The sequence below is a fragment of the Nymphaea colorata genome, chromosome 11, assembly GCF_008831285.2.
Source record: "Nymphaea colorata isolate Beijing-Zhang1983 chromosome 11, ASM883128v2, whole genome shotgun sequence".
Taxonomy (NCBI): domain Eukaryota; kingdom Viridiplantae; phylum Streptophyta; class Magnoliopsida; order Nymphaeales; family Nymphaeaceae; genus Nymphaea; species Nymphaea colorata.
Window position 1 is genome coordinate 6,596,339 of NC_045148.1, and position 27,661 is coordinate 6,623,999.

The 27,661-nt window shown below is 39.0% G+C and overlaps 4 protein-coding genes across 4 annotated transcripts; 2 read left to right on the top strand and 2 right to left on the bottom strand.

The window, feature by feature from the left end:
• Positions 1 to 1,815: 1,815 nt before the first annotated feature.
• LOC116264717 (uncharacterized) lies at positions 1,816 to 9,595 on the bottom strand. The gene is made up of 6 exons (XM_031645075.2): positions 9,021 to 9,595; positions 6,870 to 7,523; positions 5,723 to 6,178; positions 3,556 to 3,728; positions 2,575 to 2,758; positions 1,816 to 2,479 (listed from the first exon to the last, which is right to left on the bottom strand). Exons 1-6 carry the CDS (start codon positions 9,420 to 9,422, stop codon positions 2,387 to 2,389), a joined length of 1,962 nt encoding a protein of 653 aa, XP_031500935.1. The 5' UTR covers positions 9,423 to 9,595; the 3' UTR covers positions 1,816 to 2,386.
• A 2,329-nt stretch (positions 9,596 to 11,924) lies between these two features.
• LOC116264331 (glycine-rich cell wall structural protein-like) lies at positions 11,925 to 13,586 on the bottom strand. The gene is made up of 2 exons (XM_031644477.1): positions 12,575 to 13,586; positions 11,925 to 12,397 (listed from the first exon to the last, which is right to left on the bottom strand). Exons 1-2 carry the CDS (start codon positions 13,584 to 13,586, stop codon positions 11,925 to 11,927), a joined length of 1,485 nt encoding a protein of 494 aa, XP_031500337.1.
• A 9,007-nt stretch (positions 13,587 to 22,593) lies between these two features.
• Positions 22,594 to 23,109, top strand: LOC116264332 (glycine-rich cell wall structural protein-like). The gene has a single exon (XM_031644478.1). It carries the CDS (start codon positions 22,594 to 22,596, stop codon positions 23,107 to 23,109), a length of 516 nt encoding a protein of 171 aa, XP_031500338.1.
• Positions 23,110 to 26,050: 2,941 nt separating this feature from the next.
• Positions 26,051 to 27,112, top strand: LOC116264565 (22.0 kDa class IV heat shock protein-like). Its single transcript, XM_031644865.2, has 2 exons — positions 26,051 to 26,503; positions 26,572 to 27,112. The coding sequence occupies exons 1-2, from the start codon at positions 26,206 to 26,208 to the stop codon at positions 26,928 to 26,930; spliced, it is 657 nt and encodes a 218-aa protein (XP_031500725.1). The 5' UTR covers positions 26,051 to 26,205; the 3' UTR covers positions 26,931 to 27,112.
• The last annotated feature ends 549 nt before the right edge of the window (positions 27,113 to 27,661 follow it).

Sequence of the window (27,661 nt, forward strand, 5' to 3'; positions counted from 1 at the left end):
TAAAGTGTGGAGAATCAGAAACTAGATTATACATGGGGAGAAAAGACCCCACGTCCAACACTGCTGTGATACTTGTGTGTGGGAGGACCCTTGCCTTTTGGGTGAAACTCACGCTGGTCAGTCTGAACATAGAATAGATATCCAACTCTAGCTACCCACTTTTATCATCCCGGGGCCTATGCCAAACATGACTGCTATCAATTTTATGGTTCAAATGGCCAGCATTAGGAATAGAACAGGTCTGAAATTTGCTTTCTCCATTTTAAGTCATGAAGGTGAAGTTATCAAGTGTGGACTCACACACAACTCGGTGAGACATCCTCGGATCGAGCTGCAGCTTGTAGAAGACACTATTATGATGGTACCTAACCTCCATGGGAAGATCACATTGCTACTTAGCTCCAGAACTTGGAAGGATAACCTCAAGTATCAGATTCGGAAGCCGAATAATGCAATGTATAGAAACTCCATTTTGCACACTTGGTCACAGTTTTTTATTATGTTCGATTGTAACCCTGCTGCGAATGTGGTAGCTCTTGTCCTTCGCCCATACACCTGTGATGCATGGCAGTTTTGGGACGCCCTTCTTGTTTGCTAGAAAAACCTCCTACCACCATGATTTTGTAAGAATTAAAGTTCCTAAATTTTGACAAGGTTGAAATATCATTTTTTAAAATTTACATGTTTTATTTTTTTGTTAATAAATGATGGGGTCATTCTCCCAACGTTTGCATCTGAAGTTGGTCCCACCGCAGAACATGCCAGCAAATAAAGTCGGCCCATATATGGGAGAGAGGTCGCCTTGTATAATGGACATGGGCTCAGTTTAGAGTCAGTTCACAGAAGGGGCCTAGACGCCAGACCTTATTTAGGACTTCAATGGGTTCGTTGAATCAGATTTGGATTTATATTCCAAGATCCAATGTGCGTTATGATGATACAATAATGCCACATTTTACAAAGCCACATAAAACGGGGACTATTTTGCACTATATAGGCCACTTTTACATGAAACATTTTCTAACTAAGTACCCATTTTTTGTTTTAACTGGGAAAAAATGGGTATTCACTATAATAATAAAAACTACGATTATTTGCAAAACTACATAACTTTTACAACGTCATGCGATCTCAATGGATTTCCCTCTAATCTCAGATCCAAGGCTATCAAGCATAGCTTAAATGGATTTCATCGCACGATAGCCTAAATGGATTTAACCAAATGCAGGGCAAGGTTGCAGAAAGCCTATCTTGGACCAGATCATGGTATTAACACAAGCCCGACCTAAACTCAGCACCAAAACAATGAAACTGAGATCAGCTTAGCTGGGTACTGCACTGGCGGGTTGGGACTGTTAATGGCTAAAGATCTGATTAAGGAGGATTATTCCTGCAATTTGGATTACCTAATAAATTTAATAAGTAAACATTTTTATGCTAGTTTCAATTAGAATTTGGATTACAATAAGAAAAACTTTTCATGTAAACAAACAGATATGAACCTTTTGTCTTTTGTTTTGATAGTCATCCACATTTCTTGAAGCCGGTCAGGTGGGTGGGTTCTAATTGCCTGAGAGAACCTGCTGATCGCAATTTAGGTCCAGGCCCAGTTCAAACCCGGCCCTTGGGCAGACCATTGACCACGTAGTGGGTAATTTACAGGGTCCATCAATGGCAGGAGTACGATTCAATTGAAGATAACCACAATTACACTTCACAGTTGTTGACATTTTTTTGCCAATACACACGGATTTGATCACACCCTTAAATTAACAATCAAATTGGAGATTTCAAATTCTCAAAAATACATAAAAATAAGCTGAAGCAAATAACAATATAAATTTCAATTAGAAACACCATCAAATAATGTTCATCAGGCACAACTACAGCCATCAAAAGGCTAACATGGATACACAATATTACCATTGCATGCGCTTCATCTGCAGAACTCTGTGATGAACACTGCGACTAGAAAAACTTGGTCAATGTATCTCCAGATGTGCACCCAGAATATCACTGCTCCAAAGATGGTTCCCCTGAACATCTTCAGATGCCAAATGCAATGCAGCAATTTAAAGAAGAGACTACCTTGTGCCCGCTTCCTTATGTTCCGAGGACAGAAGATAGGACAGACATGAACCTGATGTCAAAAACAAGCCACAAAGCACTTTGCAGCCTTTTACTTCCTGCGGATGTAGACAAAACTTGACAAGGAACTCAACAAGAGCCAATTTTATATATTGAGTCATTTTAGCTGAATGGCACTACATTTTCACAGCTTGAATAGGTCAAAAACCTCTGCGCTTCTTCAATTTTCATATAATGCAGTATAAAATTGACAATAATTGCGAATATAGCAAGAGAATGCAAATTCATAAAAGAATTATCAAGTTCTACATGTAACCAACAGTTCTGCCTCATTTTTTAGTATCTTTCTTGCTCGCCAAAAGATTGCACTAGCTTCGCTAGATGTTCCAATCTGTGAAAACCACCACCAGGTCCATCTGTTAAAACACACCCAAAATAATAATTTTTAACAAAATAGTAACTTCATTTCCATGTAAAAGAACAGACCTTTAGCTCAAAAGAATAGTAGTTCCGCCACAGTTCTATATTTTCTCCATAGAAGCCAAGTGCAGATTCAAACAAATTCCGCACATTAGCAAGAGCTTCAGCGTCACCAACATATGCAAAATTTGACTCTATCTCGATGCACTGCTTATATGTTGCAAGGCTTGGATGAGGTAAAGCAAGAATTCTGCAGTAGAAGGTTCCACAAAATGAGTTGCATACAAGATTAACTGCAGCATGTGTTTCACAACTTAACCAAACAATTATTTATTGTAATTGAAAATATTAATCATAGTTAATCACTCTCAATTGCTGCTAAATTTATGTTAACAAACTTAAAAAACCAAATGATTTCACACTACACCAGGAATTTACAGACTGCAGCTAGATAATTCGTAAGTAGCATATCGGATTCTTCTTGCATTTCACTTAAATTGACGTAATCATGTATATTCATCAAGCAGATCCAATTCTTAAAATTTCTCTCAGAAAGAACAACTAAGAATATAAAGCTCTTAAATATGCAAAGTACCTTCTCACAAGAACATAGCATAAAACCTTCTATAACAAACTGGAACACTGAACTTTGAGTAAAGTTCCAAATCCAACCATTGACATAATCATGTATATTTCATCAAGCAGATCCAATTCGTAAAGTTTCTATCAGAAAGCTCTTAAATATGCATAGCACCTGCTTACAGGAACACAGCATAAAACCTTTTATAACAAACTTAATAGTGAATACAAACTTTGAGTAAAGTTCCAAATCCAGCCATTCATCTGAAGTTCGTCCAAACACATTGAATAATGTGGTCAAGGATGCCAGTATGGCACTTGTATGAAGACATAATTTTTGACATCAACCAGCCAACACCTAACTTAATGAATCAAATAAAGAGATACAAGGGGAAGCAAGATTTATCTACTTGTCTCTAGTAGTAAATACTTGTTACATCCATATAAAGACATGAAACATTAACATACCTCTTATATGTTTCTCTAAAATGATGAGTACCACTTGTCTGAAGAACTGAATCAAGTATGGTGGAAGAAATCACACCCGTGCTGTCGACGCTACCACCAGCAGCCAGTTGCGCCAAGAATGTCTGGACCAGCTTGTCAAAGTAACTTTTTTCAATCGACAAATATTTGAAACCCTGAAAGGTCCACAAATATTTTAACTGCATCTCCAAGTTGATAATAGCAAAATAACAAATATTTAATTGACATCACATAAGGTCTTCTTCTTAACCTTGTTGAGCACAAGATCTCCCAAACTGTTACTCTATACATGATAGGCCAATGAAAGCTTATAGAAAGTTTTTCAGATCATTCAAGAGCATAAACATGTAACTAGGCAGGCGGAATGACCAATACAATACTGACCCTCCAAGCTTTACTGGATATACTGATAAGAAAACACATGTTCAACAAATGTTTCTTAGTCTTCTCAACAAATTTTAGTAGTTAACTAGAAAATCCAATATTTTCCAGCCTTGATGAACACAGGTTGGTAGTGAGTGACTAATACAAAGCTGACCCTGAAAGCTCTACTTTATCAATTAATGAAACAACTACATGTTTAACATATATGTTTCAGGGTCATCTCAGCAAATTTTAGTGGTAAACTAGTAAGTCTTTATTTTCTAGCCTTGATGAAGACAGTTCAGATTTTTAACACGGATATGGCCACGTGGCCTGTGAGGGGTAAGGAATGAAGGAGCTAAACAAAACAAATTCTGCGTACAAACAAATTCAGAGCACAAGCAAGCTCGGGTTTGGCTCATTGCCTGCTGGAAATAGCTAAGTTTGAGGTGCTTTTTAAGGTAAACAAGTGAAATCACAGAACCTGAAAATGAACTGTTTGGTTTTCCAGCGTGTTTCCCAGCCCTATTTAATGCCATCAAGAATGTAACAAACTTAATAATGTCTATTGAAGATCATGAAACCTACAAATGGATGGAGTTATGTACAATGACTTAATCATGCCTTTTTTATGAAATGAGGGTTTTATCTCTCTGAGATACACAGATGAGTGGGCATTCAAAACTAATAATCTGAAAAGGCAAATGATATCTTAAATGTGCAAAACTTGAGAATCAAGAGCTTCGTGGTAAACAAAATGGGCCTAGATATCCCTCAACTGAAGCTTAAAAGCCTAGCCACCTAGGCAGCCCAAACAAAGAAAAGCTATTTTTAATTTTAACTCTAAACATATTGACTAAGGTGGAGGAGCTTTTTCTTCCTCCTTCCTCTCAATCTGGATTGCCCCATCACTAGAACCCAAGTCCTGCCTAGCGCTTGCAACCACATAGATCCTTAGGTTGTTATGAGTAACAAACATTGGATGAAAATTAATATATGCATAATAATGGTAATTCAAGCGAATGAAAAATAAAAGCAGCAACAACACAGATGTGAAAGAAAGGCATGAAGTTATGTCAAAAGAACATTAAGAAAGTGTTGGGCTTAACTGGGTACAAGACAAGTTTCTGAGTTGATCCCTATCCTTTGACTTTTAACACTGTTTGTGCCATGCACACTCGAGAACATAACAGACACTTGTTTAACTATTAAAATGGTGTTTATGCAAAAAGCACTGGTACTATACAAATGCAAAATATTGAACGATTTTCCATGAAAAATTTCCATACACTACATAATCTTCAGTTCGAGAAATGCTGAAAAAGAATATACTAGAAACACCTATACCCTGACATGGGTTGTGTTTAAGCATAAAACATAATTGGATGCAACACAAAATCAGATCAAAAGAAGAGACACAGGTATTGAGTATACATAGATCCAAGTTTCTCTCGGAGCACATTAAAGCAGATTTTATTTTCTTGTGAAATATAGAACAAACTTCTATTAACATTACCAACAGCAGAAATATTCTGCTAGTACAAAAAATAGAGCTTTTTTGAAAATTATGTAGACCAAACATTTTAATGTCAAGGTCAAGTTTTCAACAGGAATAACCTTACAATGAGATATGAAGATCAAACATGAAAAGAGATACTTATACTGCATTCATAATTAAATTAAAGTTATTAAAGATAAATCAAATACAAATTAAACCATAAAATAAACTTCCTCAAATAAAATGGATCTCCCAGTTAACGGAAGAGGAATGGACAGAAATTCATACCATCAGCCACAAGCTTTCAGCCTCTGAAATTGTTCCTTCTGTCAGAATGCCACATAAGAGATCATACATAGACTGTAATTCATCCTTAGAAATTGATGCAGAGCTAGACATAGCATATTTTATCTCTATTGTAAATCTTAAAATAGATAAACAAGTCGAATTGGGTACTGCTCTGCAAAGTTTTGAAATCAATTTCCTTCCTTCCTCTAGCCTTCCGACTTTGAGATGTAAAGAGACATAATGCTTTGCAAGATCTTCAGTTATACAGTCGGAGGAACAAGCTCTTTCATAAACTCTTAATAAATTTGGAACAAACTCCATAACATCAAAAGGGATGCCGTTAAAATACAAATTCTCTGATTCTTCTTCTTCAGGTGCAATTATATTGGACCAGAACCTTGCATATAGTGAGAACATCTTCGCAGAAGGAACAACAGATAAAGCTTCCTCATAAACCTAGTCACAGGGACAATGGATAAGCAGAAAGCCATAAATTACAACAAAAAATAAAGTAGAATATACAATTCTTTCCTATAGAATCACTAACTGCTACCTTCTAGAGCTTTCTTCCACGATCACAAACTAATAGTACACCAAAATCTGACATCAGAGGCTATCAACTGATACTGACAATTTCATTTTCTATTGGGGTACAAGAGAAGATGATCTTAAGTACTTATCCTATTTGTCGATTTGTCACACTCATATATGAAATTCATGATGAAACTGATTTTTTTCATTTAACAATACATAACATATATAAATAATATGTTCCACATAATAAACGAATGCATAATGCACTTGTATATATCATGACCACCATGCTAACTGTTATATTATTTTTGAACAAGCAACAGAGACAGAATTCAAATTTTCCTCCATGTTACTATCAGATAAAACAAACAGTGACAATGAAACACCAATAAGGTACCAAAGCTGGAGAATATTGCTCAATGAATAAATCAATTTGAGGACAAAATCAGTATACTAGACTTGAAAAGTAATGCAAACAAATGATACAGACATCGTCAATTTTTTTTTCCAGGACAAGGGAAAGCTCAGTTGTCATAGACCACAGCCAGATCTCCGAAATAGATCCATCACTTGTTAATGAAACGAAATAGTTGCAAGAAACATGCAGAAATACCTCCTCAGCTTTCTTCAACTGAGAAAGAAATGCATTGCCTGAATTATCCATTTTTCCATCTTTTGATACCATCATCCTAGCAAGCCAATCCCAGTAATTCTCTTCTCTTGAAAACCTTTCATGCATCTTTCCCATAATCTCTTTCTTTATTTCATCATGCAACAATAGATCCGCAGCATCTAAAATCTCCAGAAACCTTTTATGTAAACTCATGCTAGACACAGTAGCTTCAATAGCTTCATTATAAATTGCTCGAAACAATTCAGAGCCATGAGTTTGAAGAACATGCAGTTCATTGTCCGAGTTGAGTTCCTTGCCATCTATATTTGCAGGAGCCAACTTTTCATCATTCAGAGGCACAAATAGATCTTCATTTTCATCTTTCCAGGTCTTTTGATCATCACCTCCAACTTTTCCAATAACACCTTGATCTTTGACAAGAGCAATTTTTCTGGCTTTTAGTTTATTAAGGTATGTAAGCTCCATTCTCAGATATTCAACCCATAGATCTTCTGATTGTGGGCAAGCTCTCAGTCCACTTTGCATTAAAGCACGAGCAGCAGGTACATTTAAATTGTGATCAAATTCCCAAGATGCAGCATAAATCCAAAGGCCAGGGACATTCGGATGAAAACGAAGTGCTTCAGCAAGGGCCTGAGACATTTTAAGAATAGATTCAGAACTCTCAGAAAGAACATGAAAAGTACAGATTTAGACAACAAAAGGCTGCTGCAGTTCGCTGCATGCAAAAATACATGGATATCTATAGGCACATAATGTATCATGCTACAAATCTAGGAAATTACAAATATATAACCCATAATGGAAGTTTGACTGCTACTAGCTTCCCTAAGTCCTAATATAAAGAACACAAATATAGAACAAAAGAGACCAACATTAAAAAAGCATCCAAAGCAATACCAGATAATAAGCTGGAAATCGATATTTAAGCAGATAATATAAAAGGTTTGGTCATCTAATGCTTCTAAATCTCCTTTGTATCAATTGCAGCAGGTAGGCTGTGTAATTGTTATGCAGTTGAGAATGTGTGTTTTTCTCTTTTATGTGTATGTAAACAGCCCATATATAGATTAGAAGGTATCAGAGCCCTGAAGGCAGCTGACTTTGCATGTGCACCTAAAAATTACCAGCTAATATATCACAAATTTGCTAATTTAGATCACATTTGAAGTGGTCTGTACACATGATACGCCACAAATACAAGGACATACCAATACACCTGTTTCTATCAAGCTTCTGGGGAGCCCTCCATCTCAGATTGGAAGAGGGGCGGTAGGGGAGGGGGAGTTTGGGAAGGGTCAGATCATAGTTAAAGTTGATCCTACAAATGCTCTTCTACAAAGTGAAATGACTGGATGAATTCAGAATAACCATCCAAATGGATAATAAGAAAGCAACCAGTGGGGGAAAGCTCATATTTTTGTCAAGCAGATAAAAAGACAAGCTCAAACAAATGTCTCAACTTTCAACTTAAACAGAAAATTCACAGCTGAAAACAGTTAAGTGGAAAGTGCATCTCAACAAAACCATCGCAGGCAAAAAGGTTGGAAGCAAATATAATGCAAAGTTCACTATTTCTTTGTCAAACTGCAAAGTGTGGAAATTGCGCCCCCCTCCTGAAAGTCCAGTCGTTCTCCACAATTCATCTTCAAACAACTTAAAACAGTCTAGATGCCCCTAGCTCAATTCTCATTAATAGTAACACCCATCAATCTATCTGCTCCATAAGGAAGATAGGTGGTGGGTGCTCTAAATTTGATGCTGCTAAAATTCTAGAAGTTCCAAAATATAACAGAAAGAAAAGAGAGACGAGAATTTGATGAGAACCAAACTTTACGTAGACAGTAATCGAAGTGCATAAGCAATCAATAAAGAAAAGTGATAGACAATCGTAACCAGGACGATGGACATTGGGCATTCGAATATCAATGCGAAAAAAAAAACATCAACAATGAAAGGCCGTAAAGAACATAAGAAAACAAAGAAAATAAACTGCATGTTAGGGATTTCAGGTTCAATCTTTTCAAATGCTTGTACGCTCCAAGGTCCCAACCCTTCCCACCCCTCCGCCAAAACAAAGAGGAAATACAGAGGCGAAAATTTATTGGCCATGCATAATCCTAGAATTACCCGCTTCATACGGCCATGGCGCCGTTCTTTGCAGAACTCCAAGTACCGGAACCAGAGACCTATGTCTCCCTTGAATCGGGTGACGGCCCTCTTGTAAATTTCGAGTATCTTGATAACGCTGGCAGTGTCAGAGACTGATTTCTTCCACTTCTTCTCGGTGCCCTTCGAGGCGCGGATGATGGCCTTCTTCCGGAGCTTCCTGAGAGAATCGAGCTGCGTCTCGTAGTTGATGTAGGCAATGAAATCCTGCTTGAGAGGAGATGGCCTCTTCAGGCGGTACTCGAAATCTCGCCGCTTCCTGACAATGTGCCTAATCTCCTGCCTGGTGAAGAGGCCCTTTTTCTCCAGGTCCTCAAGCTCGTCCACCATCCGCTCGAGCTTGTACTGAACCACGTCCCCCATTTTCACAGGCCAGACCTCGACACCACGAAACCAGCACAGAGGGAGAAGAGGAAGAAGAAGAAGAAGAAGAAGAAAAGGAAAACAGGAAGAAGAGGGTTTAAGACGGTAGGGCTTTTTGGGCGGCTATTTGCTGGTTGATCCGAGGAGGAGATCGGATCGCCAGCGGTCACGCACGCCACGACACGAACTATTGAACGAGCCCGAGATCAAGGAGCACGAATATGAGCCATGTCTTTGCTCAAAAAATGAGTTAAATATATATTACTTTAGGTCTGAAACAAAAACCAAACCCTTTAATTTTTTAGTATTTTAAATAAAAATATAAACATTTTAATATATTTATTAAAACTATTTTGATATATAACATGTTTTGAATCAAGTTCTTTTATGAAAAATGTTCATTTTTCTATTATCAAAGGGCTATTACTTTTTGCTTATTATAAAAACACTATTAAAAACTAAAAATTGATGAATTAGTATATATTTTGCATCAACTTATCCTTAAAATCATATTGGTAAGGATAGATTAAAAAAAACACTTTAAATATCTAAGGATCTGTTTTTAATATATTTCAGTAAAGGTTCCATATGGTTGTTTTTAAATGTTGACTTCCATTATCTAATTGCTTGAATTTATGGGGATTGTAAGGTACAGTCAATGGGGATTGTAATCTCCTTGAGGAGGCTTACTGAGAGACGTACACCCATTGTGAAATTCATCCATCATTAATACCTTATGTTATCCCATTTCCAGTTCACAATCACATAGATTCTTAATGGAAGTTATGTGTATAATTCCCATCGAAATAGATTTTTAATGTACACTGACTCTTGTTCGTGTCATTTATATGTTTCGCAACATCATGCAATCTCTTCGCAGCACGTACAAGCCAGAAACGAGTAAGCAAACGATTTTGTCACCAACTGTCAACTATGAACGGTAAGTCTCATGTTAACATAATCTCCCACATTTTCTTTGCCCAATTATGAACCTTTTTGTTTTTAGGATACTTTGGGAACCTTTTTGTCTTCAAGAATTCTTGTCTTTTGTATGTTAAGTTAAAAATGACTCAAAATGTTGAACTGTAAATCCACAAATTTAAGAAATAAAATATTATTTCTTTTATGAAAGTATCAAAGTCTTGGAAAAAGTGCAAATGAAGTGAGGGTGCAGAATGTTACTATGAAGAACGTGGCATTTGCGGGTCATTTAGCATCCATAATAAACTGTTACTGTCAAGTGATTCTACCTCAACATTGAAACATTGAACTCTATGTTACAGGATCATATGAATATACTCTAGTTTTTAGGATAGTTTTATTAGATAGTAACAATTTGTTATCAGTACCAAAAAACCTTTTAATGGAGTGTTTGGTGACAGTAAAATTGGTTAGGTTCATTTCGCACTTTAAAATATATTTCATGAATCTACCTTATTTTTTAGGAATATATTTCATGAATCTACCTTACTTTTTAGGGCAGATGCATGAAACAAAAACATAAAGTTCCTAACAATACTACAAATGAACTAAAAATAAGATAATGTGTTCCTAACATCGTACTTGATGGTGCAACAATGGCCAATGTCAACAACCCCATCACAACTGACCAGCGCTGTTGTGACAAGGTGATCTATTGAACAGACCTCGTTATTTCACGTTGCTTTAGACGCATCAGGTTATTTTGTCGAGCCATCAATTAAACAATATTTAATATTTTTATGGTAATTTTTCTATAATTTTGAGTTGTATAAGCAATACCTTTTACGTATTATTCTTTTTTTGTGTTATCTCTCTCTCTCTCTCTCTCTCTATATATATATATATATATATATATATATATATATATATGCAAGGTAGAATAGTTACGCTAGCCATAAAATTTTCCATGACTAATGCATAAAGATTTGATTTGTGGTTATTGCAAGTACAAACTACAGCCAAAATCATGACAAGTGGTTTAGGAAAAATGTGGCTAGTGGAAGCAACAACCACAGTGATGAGTTTATGGTTGAAAAATACTTTCAACCATAATTTTTAGGTCTATAGCGATGATTTTGACTGGGTTAATAATTATCTTATTCTAAGTAAACAGACAGCCAAGCATGGTTTTATGGTTATTATTTTATCCTTGCTACGACAGTTCAAATCTAATACTATGTTCTTAGCATTAACAAAGAGTTAACTGAAGGACCATTATTGATTAATATAAGGTAAAATTGGATTTGCAGCTAAAAACAATTTTGTATCTAAGAACTAGTTAAAACATTATGCTTCAATATTTTAATCGTAACGTTTCACCCGTTTTGTTCTTTTTACTGATTCTCGATAGATATATGAGAGAATATCATGCGAATTCAATGCAATTTAACTTAAATCACCATATGACACCTTACAATATCCAATAAATACAGAAACTTCTTCGATAAAACGACACCGTTCTCCATTTTGGATAAAGGAACCTCACCACAAATACCATCTTTCAAAGACATAATTTCAAGTCTAGCGCCCTCCACCACCGACTCCAACTCCAACTCCAACTCCACCTCCGGCACCACCCCCAAGGCCACCTCCCTCCCCACCTCCACCACCAGCACCACCACCAACTCCACCACTACCTCCAGCTCCAACACCACCACCAGCCCCACCTCCTACTCCACCTCCAACACCACCACCAGCCCCACCTCCTACTCCACCTCCAACACCACCACCTGCTCCACCTGCAACACCACCACCTGCACCGCCACCAACTCCAGCACCACCACCACCTCCAGCGCCAGCTCCACCGCCAAATCCTACGTTCACTCCTACACCGAAGCCGAATCCGCCTCCAATACCGGCACCACCTCCAGGGACGAAACCACCCCCTTGCCCAGGTCCTCCCTCAGCACCACCGCCAGTACCACCACCAGCACCAAAGCCTCCGCCCTGTCCTGACCCTCCATTAGCACCACCGCCTCCTCCACCTCCAAATCCTCCACCACCACCACCTACACCACCACCAGCACCAAAACCCCCACCTTTGCCAAAACCTCCCTCAACACCACCACCACCACCACCACCTCCTCCTCCACCACCTACACCACCACCAGCACCAAAACCCCCACCTTTTCCAAAACCTCCCTCAGCACCACCACCACCACCACCAGCACCCCCAACACCACCACCAGCACCAAAACCACCACCCTTTCCATAACCTCCTTCAGCGCCCCCACCGCCACCACCACCTCCAAATCCACCACTGCCTGCGCCACCCCCTACACCACCACCAGCACCAAAACCACCACCCTTTCCATAACCTCCTTCAGCGCCCCCACCCCCACCACCACCTCCAAATCCGCCTGCGCCACCCCCTACACCACCACCAGCACCGAAACCCCCACCTTTTCCAGAACCTCCCTCAGCTCCGCCACCACCACCACCACCTCCAGCACCACCAGCTCCACCACCTATACCCCCACCAGCACCAAACCCTCCACCTTGTCCACCAGCACCGAAACCCCCACCTTTTCCATAACCTCCCTCAGCTCCGCCACCACCACCACCACCACCAACTCCACCACCTATACCCCCACCAGCACCAAACCCTCCACCTTGTCCACCAGCACCACCCCCACCTCCACCTCCAAATCCTCCACCACCACCTATACCACCAGCAGCACCACCACCTGCGCCACCTCCCGCACCATATCCTCCGCTATGTCCTGACCCTCCACCAGCTCCACCTCCAAATCCACCACCCTTTCCATAACCCCCTTCACCACCACCACCACCACCACCTCCAACTCCTCCGCCTGAACCGCCACCACTGTGTCCATATCCTCCACCAGGATAGCCACCACGTGGGTACCTACCACCAGGACCACCATAACCTGGATATCCACCACCAGGATACCCACCACCATATCCACCACCTGGATATCCTCCACCACCGTGCTTTTCACATTGCTTTGACCCACGACAAGTCTGGCCGTGTCCACGACGAGGACTGCCATACGGGCTATATCCATAATAACCTCGACGGCGAAGCTCTTCGCCAAATGCATCTCTCCAGTCATCTTCTACACTGCTGCTACCATAGATAGTCCGAGCAGCAACGTGACCAACAGAGAAAACGGTAAGAACCATCACCACCACCAACATTAGCCATTTTGGTGGAGGCATATTTCCCTTATTTACAGCTAGGAAACGGCTGGCGACGGTCTCTAAGACAAACAAGATTACCTTAAGTGGTGGTCGGGTGAATGCCGATGTAGAAGCAGACTCTTTTTTATAGCCTCCACTGGGACTCTAGGTGCCATTAGGAGAGGGCCTTTAATGGACACCCTCTCCCTGCGATGAATGCAGTTGAAGCAGTGCCATGCGTTTAATCACGAGCAGGGAGGAAGCCGTTCGCCTCTTTGCACAAGAGTGTCAATCATTGATCACAACTGCGGCCTCTTTTTTTATTTGTTTTTTGCTTTTCTGCTTTTTCTTTTCTTGTATCCTAATATCTGGCAAACTTCTTTGCATGTGAGTCTATTTTATGCACAAGTGAGGTCATAAATGCCTTAATAATAAAGGTGTGCATTTGCATGAGATTCTTAAAGTGCAACTGCTTATCGGGTCCTTTGCCAGCGAAGAGAAACTACTCAAAGTCCTTTACTTAGTTGCTGGACGTTAGCTTTAGAATGTTGCGAAGCTGATGAGTATTGCAAAGACATGATTTTGGAACTCATACATGCGTAAATGATCTAAAAAAAATTTACATGATTTTTATGCAAGTTTTCTCCTTTGATGTGTCTAAATAAGATACAGTAAGGACGAAAGTTCTCATGTATAGGCCGAAGAAGTGCGCAAAGGTTCATGCATACACGGATGGCAGCTATATGATGGAATGTAAATGCATAACCAGCCATGTCCTTATGTTGCTTGAGTTTTCTCGTGGTGTTTGCTCTTTAAGCTTGGTGGTCCGGTCTCACTCTTGATCCAGAAAGAACTTATGAAGGAATGTGAATGCAGAATGCAAGAGGATCTGCACCATAAAGGCATGCAGTTGTGTGCGTGTGACAAATTCATATTGAACCATATCAAAGGTTAATAGTGGTTCTTTAAAATAACCTTTGATTCTGATAATGAACGTCAATTGTCTACCTTTCATGAAGTCTTCTCCAAAAAAATTAGAACGCTCACCTGCTTTCCAGACTTGTCAGATGCACGGCCATTATATGCAGATAGTTGGGAAAAAGACTTTCTCATGGATATCAACTTCTTCACGGGAAGTCTGATTTTATTTTGGCCATCTTTGCACAGCTAGCAACTGACTTTTGCAGACACCATAAGAATTTTCCTGGTAACTTGTAGCTTGCACAGGAGCCCATATTGAATTTGGAATATTCCTTCATCTCAAATTCTCAAGGTAGTTAAGTTGCGGACCCAGTGGGAAGGTAGAATGGGCAGGCCATGGCTGTTAGATGGGTAGTTAATTTTTTATAAGGCATTTTGCATCGCTAGGGGTTTTTGTTTCTACTTTGGAAGAAAGCGAAACTAATTAAGTTGCCCATTAGTTAGTTTTTTTATCCCCCTTCATAACCCGATCACAATTGCAGTGTAATGCATCCTCAACCAACACTTGCCACAGGAACATATGCTTATAGTTGCAGTCAAATTGGGATGCCATGGATATATAGGATTCATCATGGTCCATCCCAATGCTGGAATCCAAAGTAGATATATAATGTATTGTCATTGTGGAAATGGGTTACTTATATTTTAGAAATGAAATCATATCTTTGTTTGAAAATGATATTGGGAGTTAAAGTTTGGCTACAATAGGGTTGAATGAAGCCTAATGAAATGGCTGCATATTGGGTATTTGTTTTTTGGGTGCTAGGAATCCCATATGGTTGATTTTATGCAAGAGTCCAAAGCCCAATCTTCATGGTGGCTAGGGCGCTGTGGTGGAAGGCCAGCACATGGAGCCCTGGAGTAGAGAATAATCAAAGATATATACAGTTGTTTCAATGAAAGGAACACCTTGTACAATATTTTCTCCAATAAAAGTTCGGACGTTTATGCATATCATGACATAGCTAGTCACTTCACTAAATCTAGATCATTTGTCTTTCAGAAAGAAGTTGACAATATCCAACCTGCAAATCAAGGAAAAATTGAGCAACTGCTGCAAATGATTGAAAGGGGCTGGGCCTCATCAAAGAAGAATAGAGGCCTTGCAGCAGCAACAAAGCAGCTTACTGAGAGGATTTTTTCCATTGCATTTGATGAATGAAGCAATGTCTACGATGTATAATGACCCCTCTTCGACACAGGCCTCAAATTCCAAGCCAAACTTTAGGAAGAACTTGCAACCAACATGTGAAAGGAGGCTGACATTACCATAAATTGAAAAAAAATGCGCATTTGACCAATCCACAGAGATGAAGGAGAGATGTTTGAAGGGCAGTGAGAACGATATTGCACAACGTACGTTCAGTTTCCTTTTTTTTTTTTTTTTTTTTTTTTTTTTTACGTTCAGTTTACTATGTCATATTTACCAGTATTAGGACTTCCAACTAGTTAAAAATATGACATCGGAGAAACTTATTCATGTACCCTCAATCTTCATATTTCATGGCTTAAATACCAATATCATGTGCGTTGATTGCTAAACTAAAAAGGAAAAAGTTAAGACGCTTGTGTTCGTTGCAGTACCTCCAAATCATATTATAGTATTTATAAGGAAACTAGCTTGATATGTTCATTTTGGGCTGTTCACATGGCAACCAAGATTGTCATTTTCGAAAAATCTATATAAAGAGAAAAAGAACACAACATGTTCTACTAAAGAGTTTGATCTTGGGATCTTTAGGTTGTCAAAAGTGATGAGCTGTCTCTGTTGGCATAAATCCTATATATAGGACTTTGGGCAACTTAGATTGCTAGCAAAATTAAAAAGATGAGTATGCTCAATCTAGGCATGCTTTTTATCATGATGTTAATTTAAAATTTACTGAATAAGTACATGTGGATCATAACTTGCTTTTACCTGCCAGTCAAAAATTCAAATAGGTAAAACCTACAATGCAAGCATAGACGGCCTTTTGTTGCATGCTAGAGGTGGAGCAAGAAAATTCAGGAAGGAACCATTATTTTAACAAATTCTCAAGGGGGAGGTCTTTTAAAAAAATGGCAATCAGAGAGAGAGAGAGAGAGAGAGAGAGAGAGAGAGAGAGAGAGAGAGAGAGATCCATCACTGGAGGACTGACATGGGCCACCGGTGATGGCAATTTCCCTTGCTAGGAAAGAGAATATGCTTTGTCAGGGAGAAGTCTTAGAGGACACTAGGTTGAAAAGGTGAGGCCCCTGTACTGGTAGGGTAAACCGCTGAGCATTTCCCCTTTGCTCTGACTGGCAATTGGATTTAGATGATTTGTTGATGGGTAAAATTAGCCTAGTCATTCTTTTCCATATCTTATTTTTGAAGAATTTTCATTTAGACAATTACACCTTTGCCCATACTTTCAAATATGGCTTCTCATGTTTTACTTTCTTGGTGTAAATCAATATTAAGAGTACCTTTTTAATCTAAAAAGGAAGTGCTGTAAAACATAACATTTCATATATGCTAAGATGTCATAGTTTAACTGATGTCATCTGACATGTTAGAGACAAGTGATGCAAGTATTTTGCATATAAAAAACAAAAAAGTGGGCCCTTAAATGAAAATTTCCATTCATTGTGTAATATTGATAAAAAAACTTCGATATACACATTCGGAAAATAGGTTCTCAAGACCCTCTAGGTCAGTACTCTTATTAAACTAATGCAAAGAACATAGCTAGATGCATGTGTTTGTATGTCCTAAAGATAGCAACTTTTTGTTGTATTTATAGTTCAAAACTTAGTAAAGGTCATACATTAGATTTACCTTTAGATAAATACGTGATCTCAGGTAACTACATATCTCACTCCTTCATTGAACGAGTCTTCTTTTTACCTTCTTAATTTCAAAACCTAGATGCCATGTATCCAATTTGAAAGCATAAGAAAGGACTTCTGGATTGAATGCATTTCATGTGGCTACTCTATTTCTTGGGTTTGAAAACTAATGAAATTTTTTTACAGGCTAAAGCTTTAAAATTTTCCATGTCAAGCAGTCCTATTATACAATAATCGAACACTCGATTCGATAGCTTTCTCATGAAAGCCCAACCCTCCCACAACAGAGAGGATTGCCCTACCCAATTAGGACTGCCCATTGGACCAGGCTATCTCCAAGAGATCAAGGCAGTGTTGGATGAGTTAAAGGATGTGATGCCATAAAAGTAGCATAGAGCTGTCTTTCCACGACGGGCAATAGGCCATAAGATTGAGTTAGTGGCCACTGCTACAGCCCCCTCATACCATTAGCTATCCAAGCAAAGCTTCCCATTGCACTTGCTAAGCTGCAAGCATTGAAAAGCCAAATGATGTTTTGCATATTGCTAGCGTTTGCGTATCATTTGATGAGAATATATATTGGCATGGACACACACTCTTTTCCCCAAGGAGTGCTCCTAGACTAATCCTTTTTGTTTTCTGGATCTGAAAAAAACATTAATTTTCCTTTTGTTAAAGAGTGGGAATCTTATGATGTGTTGGGAATCTCTTATATGCATGAAATGCATCACCTTGCTATCGAAAAATAGACTAGTTTGCCCATGTGCATGAATTATATTGCCCCACTTTTCTATGGAATACATGAAGCAATACCTTTTAAGGATGCGTAATTAGCCTGCCCTTTTTAGCATTGACTGTTTGATGAAAAGCATTTCTAGATATGATAGTTTGGGGAGGTAGCACTGTATTCATAAACCCTAGGCATAAGCTAATTTGGCATGGAATAATAATAGCTTGATTGGGACCCTTTCTTCTTTTTATAGGCTAGCTGAGTTAGATAGACCCATAATAAGCTTATACCAAGAGACTTGCCCTTCATAATGAACTCCGTCATCCTAATGGTCTCCTGTCACCTTACCGAGCCAAGTGGATGGGACTATTTGAATTGGATTGGTGTCTATTTTTTCATTAGCTGATGTAGGGGAGCCACCTGCCACTCACTATTAATTATTTTCTATTACTTTAAAATATTTTAAGGGTTTTTTAAATATAATATATATTTTTTATATTTGTTAAAATAAATGTAAATACAATTTTGTCCAATTCGTAACCCATGCAATGCTGAACAGCTACTTGATTGAATAGACAAACTGGCCAACTTATTTCAAGGGCCGGTTTTTAAGCATTGTGGCAACTTATAAATTCTGGAACTCAACCCTAGCCAAGTAGGAGCTGTTATTAGTAGCTTGATTGGAACTTTGCTTTCCTCGCACAAGGCAGATATATGCATGGCAACCTAATGAGTTTTGAACGAAAGGGGTAACTAGAAGGTTACTATTAATGTAGCAAAAGTGTTGAAGGAAACAAAGTTGGTGTCAGTGATCTCAAAAGGGTAGAGATGGACCATTTAGGAAGAAAAACTAGTCCTAATAAGAAATGAAGAGGTCGATCAAGTATCATCCCATGATCATAAAAATGAAACAGAAAGCAAGATAAAGATAAGGCTGTGCATGCTATAAATTTTAATCCCATTTTAAGAAATGGTGGTTGTTTCATGGAAACCTCCGTCCCAATCTAAGTAAGCGAAAAAGTGGATTATCAACAGAAAACTTTTGGTTGAATCACATTAAAATCTAAGCACTAAAAGTATTGTTCTTTATTTTCTACCATCATGAATTTAATTTTATTCATGTCATCAAGAGCCAAATGGCCTCAAGCTCATCAAACCAAGCGACCTCCTCTTCATGTCTGGTATGCGCACATAAGTGTCTCCAAGTTCATCTTCCTTCCTTCAAATTCCCGGCAACCTAAATGGTTACTTTATCTCTATAAAGCTGACTGTATCGATTTCTATGAGAATTGTAGTTTATACCAATACTACTTACGATCTGTTCAGATATGTCGATGGGTCCAAGGTTCGTTCCCCTACATGTATCAAAGGTGTATTAGATATTAAACCAGATTATAATGTTTGGCAAATAGATTACCAATTTTTACTTAGTCGTATTCTAGCACATCTGTTTGAGCTTGTCTACAATCAAATCATTGCACTTTATACTTCTTATTATGTTTTGAGTGCACTTAGAGCAGGCCATGTTGCATATTAAATTTCTAAAGCTATGCACTTAAAACATATTTACAAGGCCTTAAGAAGGCACAAATCACAATGATGATCATGTGTTTGCATGCAAACATTATTGCTCATCAATTGGCCGTTACTTGCAAGACCATTATTGAAGAAGACCTTGTAATGCAGATCATTGAAGGACTGCTAGCTGAAAGCCCCGAAGGGGTTGATGCAACAAACGAGGCAGGGCTGCAGGGCTGGTAGGCAGCCTAACTCCATTTCGAATTTTTGAGATGTCAACATCCTGTGCTACAAAAGGAAGACACGAATATGAAAGTTAAAACATAGTGAAGATGTCACCTCAGAAGTAGGCCTGATACATTGAGGGAATAGGCGTAAGGGTGGGGGATTTTTCTTCTTCTTGGGTGGTAAGGTGAAATACTCACTCTGCTTACCCTAAAAGGGCCACAGCCGAACACTTGAATTTAATGACTGTGATTGAAAACAAGGTCTGAATGAATCTCTTTCAATGAATTGCATGACATACGAAAACAAGGATTGAGCCAACCTCCCTCAATGAATTGCATATCATATTGATCCAGAACGGATTTAACACGTTGTGCATCTAAAACAAAAGGGAGAAAATAGCTTTCACTAAAAATAACATACAAACCCTAGTAGGAAAAGGTTCTAAGTCAATTACCAAAGTGAGACATTAGGATTATAATGTAGGACATCAATACATGGAACTTGCATCGATTACAAAATTTGAGAAAGGGCCACTGTTTGAAAATGAAGAGCTGTCATTTGGAAAATGAAAGCCAAACATATGAAAGAAGAGATTTTGGATATAAAGGCAGGGTTTTAGAGGCAACCACAATAAGGGTGGTGTTGGACGAAATAATAACAACATCAACAACTTTAATGGATGTCCTCATGTTTATTATCAGGTATGTGAAAACCCCAATCTTTCAACAGGTCAACTTTACCAACTTCCTTTTTGGAACCCATCGCTGCCACCCTTAGTGTTCTCTCTCTTATATATGTTTCTCTAGTGCCTATTATGTTTCTTGGAGATTTCTTCTATTAAGTCTGGTGTGGCAGCAGCAAGAAGATCTTCCAAGAGCTAATTCCTGCTTAGACCTAAGTTGTGTGTGGTCTAAGTTGTGTGTGAGGAGGTCCCCCTTCTTCAGCTTCGTACATATTCCAGTGTTTGATTCCCTATATTAGATATTTTTATATAATTGTGTGCATACCTAGTTAGCTTTTTGATTTCTTATGCGTATGTAAGGTTCTTAATTTTTCTAGCATATTTCATGCACTCAATCCATTATTTGAACTTAAACTAGTTTAGTATTTTCGAGTTTAAAATATACTTGTTTTATTTTAAATGCAAAATAACTGCTGACCTTAACAAGCCATCAATCATTTTAAGTTCACCGAAGATCACTGGTGAGCCCCTTTTGTTTGCAGAGTATAAATTTCCTATTGTTGATCTCTTTTAGTTGTTGATAAAGTTTTATTTGTGGTTAGAATATGATTCAATTAATTTTAATAGATCATATTTGACTTCCAGTAGGAGTTTACTGAGATCTAATTTTGTTTAGCAAATTAATAAAGTAAATGCAATTTGATTGGTTCTTTAATTCTTAGTTTTATTATTCCTTGAGTTTGACTTGGTCTCCATTTTTTGTGCAGCTAGTTGGTTATAAATTGATTTTATTTTTTGGTGTATAATTTTCATTATTTTACTGACAAACTTTTAGTTTTTAAACATGTACATCCAAAACCTCGTCATAGTCAAAACTTGATAAACTGTGCCCCCAGAAAAATCTGTTGCAATGCCTTTAGTGATGATTTTTTAAAAAAAATCTAAAGGCACAAAGTATTTTATTGTCAAGGTCAATGCAAAAAATAGCACAATGAGCTCCAGGGAGGCTATCCGATAAGGGAATGATATTAAAGAGACAGAGAGGGTCCAGGAAGACGAGGGCTAATAAGGCAAGGGGTCAATTTGCCATGGCCATAAAGACAAAATCAAAAGGAACATAGACATAGGGCTTTGCATGCTATAAATAATAATTCTATGGGAAATTAAAGATGAGGGTTATGTGTAATGTGAACCTCCCTCACAATTTAAGAGAGAGGAAGAGGATCCTGAAATCACATTGGATCTCGAAACCACATTAAAGTTTGAGTGCCAAAAGCTTTCTGCGTTCTCAACCATTATGAATTTAATTTCTTCCAGTTAGTTCAAGGGATTGCGTGCATGTATGTATTTATGTGTAAACCCAACTCTCAATGCAACAAGGAGTTTACAAAATGACATTCAATTGGATTCAGATTCAAATATACATAAATATCTCTTTGGATTTGGTTTTAGACCAGATTTAGTTTTAAATAAATATTCTACATCTAGTGCTCTTATATTTTAAAAATCAGTTGGATTCAATTCAAAATTTGAACTTTGATATGAATGTAGAAGTCTGAATCAGATTGGATTCAGATTTTGAAATCAGATTTCGGATTTAGATTCAGATCTGGTTTTTTAATTCGTATTTAAATTCGAATTCAAACTCAAATATGTAAATATCTGAAAAAGCAGAATGGTATATTCCATTTGAATCCGATCTTTTTACATTCTACCTATACTAAGCCTTGAAGATGAGAGAAAAAGAAAAAGATGAAGGGAGATTTAAGATTGATTACGGGACTTAGCAGCTGGAACGAAGCTGGCAGCATCGATGAAAGAAGAGGGAAAGCAGAAAAGACTTAAAGATCAAAAAGGAAGAAAACACTTCAAGAGCTTAACTGGAGTGCATGAGTCTTTTAAGTCGTGTCTGGTGAAAAGGGAAGCGTTGCGTACTTGTCCATCCCGCAACCCAACACGGACTTCCGGTGGAAATTTAAATTCTGCCCCAACCATCCATCTCTATAAATTCTTGCCACACTTCCCTCAATATTCCCTCGCACTCAAAGTGTACGCGCGCAGTTGTTAGACGAGTGATGAATAAACGCAAGGTAGAAATGGCTTCCAAACTGCTTCTCCTCCTACTATTATTACTTCGCCACGTTGCACTGCATGCCAGTGCAAGGAAGTTACCCGACAGAGACGACGATGCCTCCTCGTTTCAGGACCAAAAATGGTTCTTCTTCCATCACTATCCAATATATCCCAAGTTCGGTGCAGGCGGCTTTGGAGGTGGATTTGGCGGTGGCGGTGGCCTAAGTGGTGGTTTTGGTGGTGGTGGTGGTGGCGGTGGTGGAGGCCTAGGTGGTGGTTTTGGAGGTGGTGGAGGAGGTGGCATGGGTGGCGGTGCTGTCATAGATGGTGGTTTTGGTGGAGGTGGTGGGTTCGGTGGTGGTGGTGGAGGTGGAGGTGGGTTTGGCGGTGGAGAGGGTTATGGTGGAGGACTTGGACTTGGCGGTGGTGGCCTGGGAGGAGGAGGGGGTGGCGGCTTTGGTGGGGGAGGTGGGTTTAGTGGGTTAGGAGGCGGATTTGGTGGTGGATCCGGCGGAGGATTTGGAGGTGGAATTCCTTGAGTCTTTTTCTGCAGCTTGTACTTTCTTATATGTGTGGGCGATGTGGTGCGGTTATAATAAATATCTTTACAAGGCTGCAGTGTATATTGGTTTTAGAAATGTAAACAATAAAAGTGAATATGGCTTGTGCTTTCTCTTTCTTTCCCTACAGCAAAATTAAACATGAAAAGAAAATTTAGCCCAAACAAAAGCGAGCAATTCTTTCTAGGACTTCTTCCCTTAAGAGAACATTTATAACAATTTGTGGATAGGGGACGAAAGGGCCTCGAGTTTCATTCATCTCAGGTAAATCGTTGTTGAGTTGATCTGTTGAGTTACACCCTGATGTCCCACGAACACACAAAGAAGTCTATGATCTTTAAAAATGACGCCGTATATATACTTTGATTTTGGAAAAAAAAAATCTTTTTCAAATTACTGCATGAACCTCCAATTAAGTGAATCGGATGGCTCATGATAACCAAAATGGCCGGTCCCAACATCTAGCTGATCTCAAACCATGGTTCCCACACCCACCATTTCATCTTTGAAAGGAAGAATCTTTTCCTTTGTTCTCTCACTTCAAAGATGTTATTTTGTTATGTAGATGGAAGTATAACAGAGGTGTCATTTCGAAAAGCAACCGCAAACCTTGGAGAATGGAGGAAGGTTTTGACCTTTACTCGGTAATGAGATTAGCCTCCTGCCCACCCCAAAGGAGAGGTTCCCTTGATTTTGTCAACCAAATTTTTACCCATTCAACATTGATAGTTTTACAAAAACCCACCTATCACGCAAAAAATTACATTTAACTGCATATGGTTTATAATAAATGTCAAGAAGCAGCTTTTCATGATATCTATTTGCTTAGCTATGGCTCGTATAGGTTGAACTGTAACATGATGAAGCTAGCTAGTAACCTTATCCTATTTTGCATGTGTTCCTTCACCCTTCTACTGTTTCTTGAAGCCAAATATGAAAAAGCATTCTCCGTGGCACATTTCTATATTCACGATCAAGGTTTAACATGAATTGAAGTATTAGTGCCTTTGAACCAAAAGTTTTAGCCATCACCACTGTGTTCAAGATGAGTAAAGGGAGAAAAGGGATAAACTCACTCGGGTAATTTAGAATTCTTCTCACATTGTAGTCCTGTATTTCAAGAAATGGACATTCACAAAGAAAGGTGCTAGAAGGGCCCTTCAAAGATTCTAGCTCTAGCTGAGGGCTAGGCACTTGGAAAACAGGTTTTCATGCAGAGACAAATGTATCTGAAGGGGAAGCACTTGAAAAAGTGAAAAATGGAGGGAGAGACTGAGCGACCATTGCTATTAATTTTTTTTTCCTTTACTTGTTCTTGTGTTTTATATAGAGGTTCTGTTATAGGGTTAGTTTGGCAGCAAGGACATTTTGAGTTTTTCATAATCTGCCCCAAAGATATGAATAGGTTCATAGAACAATACCTACTCCAATCTTTAGGGTGAATTATTGTTCGATGAACCTATTACAATCTTTATGGCAGTTTTATGAAAAACAAACAAAGTGTCTTTGCTGTCAATCGCTTAAGGGCACATTAATTTGGTGGAAACCTGAAAACTCCATTTATGGAGAGCCCCTTTCATGTTATGGGCAGACACAAGTGCGTAAGGCTGGGTATTGAGTCAAGTACCCAACGGGTACTGGCCCTACTCGGGTTCAAAAGAAGGGCACTGACCGGCCCGATTAAGCTTGGTTCCGTAATTTTATTTATATATTATTTTATATTAATTAGGTCAAACTTAGGCTCGGGTTTTAAGTGTCGGGCTGAGCACAGGCCAGAGTTTTGGGTATTTGGTCGGCCCGAGTCCTACTCCTTGTCGAGCCAGGGTGGGTAGGCCGGACACCCAGGCCTGCGGGTGAGAGCTTCCCTTCTATGACACACTGACCCCAGCAAGACATGTCAAGCCATTTCACGTTTCCCGTGTAACCTCATAACAAATAACATGCTTTCTACTTAAAATATTTAATTTACAGGAAACTCTATCCATGTTCAGGGCCTCTACGTATCTACTTTGGACCTGACCAGCATCAGAGAAAAAATATGCCAAACTTCTTTGTATATGGATGCGAGAAGAAAATGGAAAAGTGTAAAAACTTTTCTCTTTTTTTGTCATTTCTTAGGACTTGCCTATGCAAAGAGTTCAGATTTTGGCTATTCAGATCCAATACAAGTTGTAGTCGGAGTCGTTTTAGCTTAAATATGACAAAATTAAGTTACTGTCATCCAAACAATAACCTGGTTATCCAAAACGAAAACGATGGGGGTTCAGATTAGGAGTAACTTATAAATTGTTGATATTGTTGAACAGTTGAACATCTTGTAGCTTTGGATATACATTTATTTGTTATAATTTGTTAATGATTCTTAGATTTAAATAAAATAATTAAAAATCAACTTAAGCACAACTTTTTTCATGAAACCAATGTCTTTCTTGTAACTTGTAAGCCGTTGATGTATTTCCTAAACACCTAAACGCAAAACTTCAGGGAACGTTTGGATGACAATTAAAAAATAATTATGCTTGCAAGATGTCATTTCAAATACATTTGGATTATTATGAAAATGGGTTTTTTCGAAATTCATTTTCTGGCAAAACCACCTCATACCATCAAGTTATTCAACAAAAAAAAAAAGATTTGGTCTTTGTACCCGAACACACAAACCAGTCTTTCAAAACAAATTAAAAAATCAATTTTTTTTAATAAAACTAGTGTCCATAAAACCTTTTATTATTAATTTTCTTGAATGTGTCATCCAGATCTTATCTAAATGTTCAGCGTGCCTTGTAAATTTGTCAAATAGTTGCCGTGTTTATAAATTTCTTTTTCATTTAAGCAAAACTCGAGCATTAGGATTAATAATCAGACCAACTTATGCTGCAGTAAAAAACTCGTCACTTTCTCGATGCTCCGGTGAAAGGCTACCATGCCACGCGTTCCCGAGGCTGGAAACTTCTCGCAGCAACACTTCCCCTGTCTTCTACCAGGAAGAGAAGCTACGCGAAAGGAGAACCTTCTATTCTCTCTCTCTCTCGATCACTCTGCTTATCTCCTGTACAGTTGAATCCCCTTTTATTTATGCCGTCACATGGTATTCTTTCTCAAAGGATGGCGATGAGTAATCTCTCCCCCGTGACGGTAGTCCTTTTGCTGTTGACGGTGGTCCTGCGGCCGCCGCCGGCGGATTCACTCCAGCTTCTGGACCAGTATCAACCCTCCTCAAGCCTTTTGCAGCGCTCCTTCTTCTCCGACCACTTCTTGGATCCTTTCCACATCTTGGAGCATGTGCCGACAGGACTAGAGCAGGGCATCTCGCCGGCCAGGGTCGACTGGAAGGAGACGCCTGATTCCCACCTTCTCATTCTGGACGTCCCTGGTAACACTCTCTCCTTAATCTCTCCTACCACCATGATCTTTCTTGTTCTAATTAATGGGGTGCAACAGGTTTGGGGAAAGAGGATCTGAAGATTGAGGTGGACGAAGACGGGGTGCTTCGGATAAGTGGGGAGAGGAGGAGGGAAGAGGAGCGGAAGGACGATCATTGGCACTGCGTGGAGCGCGTTTACGGCAAGTTCTTGAGGTTGTTCCGGCTGCCGGAGAAAGTTGACGTGGATAATATCAAGGCCAAGTTGGAGGGCGGGGTGCTGACCGTCCATATGTCTAAGCTTCACCCTGCAGCCGTCGACGAGGGTAAGAGCCCGGCGCCGGCGGTCGGCGGCTCGACAGCAGGGGATCAAAGGCCCGTCACCCAGTTGAATGTCGATGGGGATCAGAGCAAACGGAAGTCGGACGAAGAACTCTAGCGCCGCAGTTCGTGGCTTTGTAATTACTTGTTTGTGGACCGTAGCTCTAAGTGCTCGTCTGTAAATCTAATAAATAATAGTGCGGTTGAATGGCTGTAGAATGCAGTGGGGTAGTCCAAAACTCCAAATGCCTGTATGGTACATATTGTTTGGACCTCCAATTACCAAAGTTTTCTTGACAGTTGAATCTTCTGTTTTTTCATATTTGACGTTACGTTTGTGATCGATCGATAGCCAAATTACTTGAACACAAAACGTACTTATAGTAGGGGAACCATATTTACAGGGGAGGAAATACATCAAAGATGCTGAAGCTCCTCTCTCTTTTTCCTGTTACCGATTCTCCTGTCCAGCTGAAGTTCTTCATTCTTCTTTCTTTTGTTTTCTTTGTTCTCGATTCTCCTGTCCTTGAGGTGATCTTAGTGGAGAGCATAACATTCATCGATTAGAGTGTCATTCATCCGTCCACTCCTTTGAGTTCATTGTGGAGAGCGGAACACGCACTCATCAATTATAATGTCTTGCATCCGCTGTTATATAGTTTGGATGACAATCATGGCAAGAAGATCGTGTTCTGTGTCCAAGTTCATATATGGTTTCGAACGAAACTGTTCGTTCGGGAGCACAAAGTGTTCTATGGCAACCATTTACGGCTCAGGTAGAGAATGCTTGATGAGATGACTTCAAAACATAGACATGACTTTCAGAAGAATGACAAAATTAACGACTGA